Source organism: Sceloporus undulatus, unplaced genomic scaffold (assembly GCF_019175285.1).
Source record: "Sceloporus undulatus isolate JIND9_A2432 ecotype Alabama unplaced genomic scaffold, SceUnd_v1.1 scaffold_3088, whole genome shotgun sequence".
Classification (NCBI taxonomy): Eukaryota; Metazoa; Chordata; class Lepidosauria; order Squamata; family Phrynosomatidae; genus Sceloporus; species Sceloporus undulatus.
The window spans coordinates 1-4226 of NW_024806008.1; the positions used below are offsets into that span (position 1 = coordinate 1).

The 4226-nt window shown below is 48.0% G+C and overlaps 1 protein-coding gene across 3 annotated transcripts; it reads left to right on the top strand.

Annotated features, from left to right (window-relative positions):
• Window positions 1-4202, top strand: LOC121918019 (protein ALP1-like). Of its 3 annotated transcripts, none has more exons than XM_042444135.1 (3): window positions 1-128; window positions 2309-2549; window positions 3422-4202. In XM_042444135.1, exons 2-3 carry the CDS (start codon window positions 2355-2357, stop codon window positions 4115-4117), a joined length of 891 nt encoding a protein of 296 aa, XP_042300069.1. In that variant the 5' UTR covers window positions 1-128; window positions 2309-2354; the 3' UTR covers window positions 4118-4202. The 3 variants fall into 3 exon arrangements, with proteins under 3 accessions (XP_042300069.1, XP_042300068.1, XP_042300070.1); XM_042444136.1 differs by lacking the exon at window positions 1-128 and adding an exon at window positions 2036-2127; XM_042444134.1 differs by lacking the exon at window positions 1-128 and having other exon boundaries at window positions 1739-2549.
• Window positions 4203-4226: the final 24 nt, after the last annotated feature.

The window sequence follows — 4226 nt, forward strand, 5'->3', positions numbered from 1 at the left end:
TTGCTTGCAACAACACTTGCGTCCTCCTCCCATTGGGGTGCTTTGTGCAAACTCCCCACATTTGCAGCCTGACCCTCTTTGCAGGGATTTGGAAACCCTCCTTGCATTTGGCACAACGCCCCTGCAAGGTAGGCATGGATTTAGCTTCCCTGCTGGGGAGAGTGGGCCATTTTCATTTCATTTCATTGGTGGGATTTAAGACAGAGTTTTTAGGGCAGGTGATGGGGTGCTGTAATAATTATTTCAATGCATTTTAATCTTTTATTTAGTGTTGAAATTGTTTTGATTATTGTAGCAATTTAATTCTGTTTTAAAAACACAGGACACAAAAATCTCAAGGCATTGCTAGAAACATGATTCTAGCCCTAATGACTTCCTTTCCTGGTTTGTCTGATCTGTTTCAAATCAATTAAACTTTCTTGTTACTTTCCTCTAAATTATGTTTCTTTATCATGACACTGAATAGCTCAGCCACAAGCCTCTTGGAAAACAGAAGTAGCTCTGGTTTTTTACTCCCAGGTTTGTCTTATTTAACAAAAATATGGTTTCTAACATTAATATTTGCAGATTCTTACTTTAATTCTCCAGAAGAACCCGTCTTCACCAGAAAATGTCTTTCCCTCTCTTGCAACATAAACTTATGAAAGTGTTCTTTATTCACTAAATATCATTCAAGAAAAAGCGAGACCCTCTTATTCTGCTAACTGCGTGGTGCTTTTTGAATGTTGAGTCCCAGCCTTGGCAGAAGGGTGGGATATAAATAATAATAATAATAAGAGCTGGACTGGATGGTGTATAGCTCAACTTACTAAAAAGAAGGGCTTCTTACAAGGACCCGTTTTGGGACCGAATCCCAAGGTGTTTATGGAGGGGCCAGATATTCCAAGGACCAGCGCAGAGGCAGACGCTTTCAATTAAAAGCTAGTTTATTATAGGGAAGGGACCAGGAGAGGGACCAGGAGTCTGGCTGGATTCCAATGCAGGACAGAGAGCAAAGGACTTGCAGGACTTTATATAGGGTTTTGCCCTGTCTTCAGCGGAGGTTGGTTTGCTTCTTCATGGTAAAACTGAATTTACACATTACTTGAACTATAGTCAGGGTCTTTGATGGGAAAGGCTATTGATACCGGAATAGCTGTGCTCTGCCTAGCATCCTAGGGTGATCAATCTACTTTAGATGTGGGTATTTTAGGGGCGTTTTTGTAAATGATTAAAAAACCCCACTGACTGCACCTGCGGCTCCAAGGCAATCCAATTAGAGCATTTTTCTCTGCTGCTTCTCTGATATATACACATGTTTTTGCCCCTGAAGAAATGTGCAAACTGCTTGACCAGCTTTGTGTTTTTGTCCCTCCGTAAATTTGCAAACTGCTTGACTCCCTGCATTTTGATCCCCTGAAGAAATTTGCAAATTGTGGGGCGAAGAACATGCGCAGGAAAAAGTGGCTCTGAAGCTGCTTCGGGTCACAACCTGCTGACCGCACTGGCCAGTCAAAAGGCGGCCCGAATAGGCACAGCCCAGCCTCACCACCCTTATTTCATATACAAATAACAAACAAGGCAGACAAATATGATAAAAACATTTCTTACCATAGGTAGTAGTTTTACTACATATGTAGTTTTACAAGTCACTTGTAAAACTACCTGTGAGTATCTGGGAGAGGCGGGACATAAGTAAAATTTTATTATTATTATTATTATTATTATTATTATTAACTTCCCATGTTAAATCCCTTTATGCAGAAACTTTATTCATGTTTACTGCCTCTCCAATACGTTTTTGCCCCCTGCAAAAACTTGCAAACTTCTTTGCATTTTGCCCCTGAAGAAATGAGCAAACTGCTTGACCCCCTTTGCATTTTGCAGGGAGGAGGGATCACTGGCTCCTGGATACAGTGTTGCCACCCATCCATGTGACCCATCGCACTGACGCCACACACATCTGTAGACCACAACCAGCTAGTGAGATCATGGACGCAGCATCGTCTGTGGGGGCAGCACTAGCACTCACCCTGCAATCTGCGGGTACAGCAGCCAGCGCATTGGTGCTCTCACCAACAACATCGATACCCGCAGGCACCCAGATGAGTGACCACATGCAGCAGACTGAGACAGCCATTGTAGCAGGTGCCGTAGCCGTTCTACACAATAATGCTGCAGCTGCCGTCATGATAGCATCAACCAGGTGCCCACGCCGCTGGTGGATGCGTCCAAGAAGCACTGCGTGGTGGGATGGGTTTGTCATGTCTGTCTCCTCAGATGAGCAATGGCGGCTGTTCTTCCGAATGCCCCGTGCCCTCTTCTACAGGCTAGTGGAAGAGCTGCGTCCAGAGCTGGAGAAGACGGACACCGTCATGCGAAGAGCCATCCCAGTGGAGAAGAGGGTTGCCACGGCCCTCTGGGTGCTTGCCCACCGAGGCAGCTACAAGCAAATTGGCCAGCGTTTTGGGGTTGGTGCTGCCACCGCTAGAGAGGTATTAGTGGAATTTGCCCTGGCCATGAGGAAGCATCTGCTGCCACGTACTGTGTACCTGGGGAGTGTCCATGAGGTACGTCTCCCAAAATCTTTGCGCACCGACACATTTCCTGTCAATATCTGTGTGTACAAGGGTCAATGACCCGGGGTGCCCTTGGATCAGCCATGTGCAAATGTGCCAGAATTGTCTTTTAAAAAGCCAGTGTGATTCTAGGCTGCATCAATAGAGGTATAATGTCTAGATCAAGGGAAGTAATAGTGCCACTCTATTCTGCTTTGGTCAGGCCTTCAGGAGCTGGGGATGTTTAGCCTGGAGAAGAGAAGGTTAAGAGGTGATATGACAGCCCTGTTTAAATATTTGAAGGGATGTCATATGGAGGAGGGAGCAAGCTTGTTTCCTGCTGCTACAGAGAACAGGACCCAGAACCACGGATGCACCTCCAGGAAAAGAGATTCCACCTCAACATTAGGAGGAAAGACTATTCGGCAGTGGAACATACTTGGAGTGTAGTGGAGTCTCCTTGTTTAGAGGTCCTTAAACAGAGGCTGGATGGCCATCTGTTGGGTATGCTTTGATTGAGAGTTCCTGCATGGCACAGGGTTGGACTGGATGGCCCTTGTTGTCTCTTCTAAGGCCTGTTACAGACTGCCAAAATAAAGCTGCTTCGGGTCTCATTGGAGGTATGCTATTTAAATGATGCATGGGTCCTAAGAGTCCTGAGGTTGCGCCAAAGCCACACTCCATTCCTAAGCACTGGAGTGCAGCTTTGGTGCATCTTCCGGATTCTTAGGGTGCATGCATCATTTAAACAGCATACCTCCAAAGAGACCCGAAGCAGCTTTATTTTGACAGTCTGTAACAGGCCTAACTTTCTGTGGATGGTCCTTGGGGTCTCTTCCAACGCTATAATCCCCTGATTCCCTTTTGTTTCCTGTCATCCACAGATCATGGATGGTTTCGCTGAGCTGGGCTTCCCGCAAGTAGTGGGTGCTGTGGATGGGTGCCGCTGTCTGATCGTTCCACCACTGCGGCAGAGAGAACAGTCCGCCAACCGCATGGACAGCTACTCCATTCTTCTCCAGGGGACCTGCGACCACACGGGGCGTTTTGTGGATGTGGAGATCGGTGGTATACACAAAGCACGTGTCATCTGTAACTCTGCCATCTTCAAGGGCATGGAGGCGGGCACTTTTGTGCCAGGGAACCCAACCATCACCATGTGTGGCCAGCAGATTGGCCCTCTCCTGCTCTCCAACAGTGACCATCCCATTCGGACGTGGCTCATGAAGCCGTACCCGGGGGCCACCAATGACAAGGAGAGGCTCTTCAACGAGAACCTGAATCGCGCTAAGCGTGTTGCGGAAAAGGCATTCAGCCGCCTGAAGGCGCGGTGGAGGTTCCTCACTGCCCCGCTGCATGTGGGCAAGGAAAACCTCATCCCCATCATAGCCTCATGTGTGGTCCTGCACAACCTGTGCGAGACAAAGGGCAGGGTCTTGGACGAGGGCCACCATTACAGGCGCAACTCCGAGCTGCCCACCCCGAGGGCACCCTTGGTGGATGATGAGGATGAGAAAAAGCGGGAGGGTGAGGCAGTGAGAGAGGCGCTGGCACAGTTCTTCCACACTGGGAGGACATGACATTGCCGCCTTATGCGCGTGTGACCTCGGGGCGCCAGTGCAGCTTGTGATGCAGAGCAATTCAATAAACATGTCCTATCATCCACGTTCTGTTCCTGGATCTGTCTTC

Bases quoted from the DNA above. Each gene is read 5' to 3' on its own strand.
- LOC121918019 (XM_042444134.1), top strand. From the start codon at position 1,971: ATGGACGCAGCATCGTCTGTGGGGGCAGCACTAGCACTCACCCTGCAA. The intron at 2,550-3,421 runs GTACGTCTCCCA...TGTCATCCACAG, and splicing joins ACCTGGGGAGTGTCCATGAG to ATCATGGATGGTTTCGCTGA.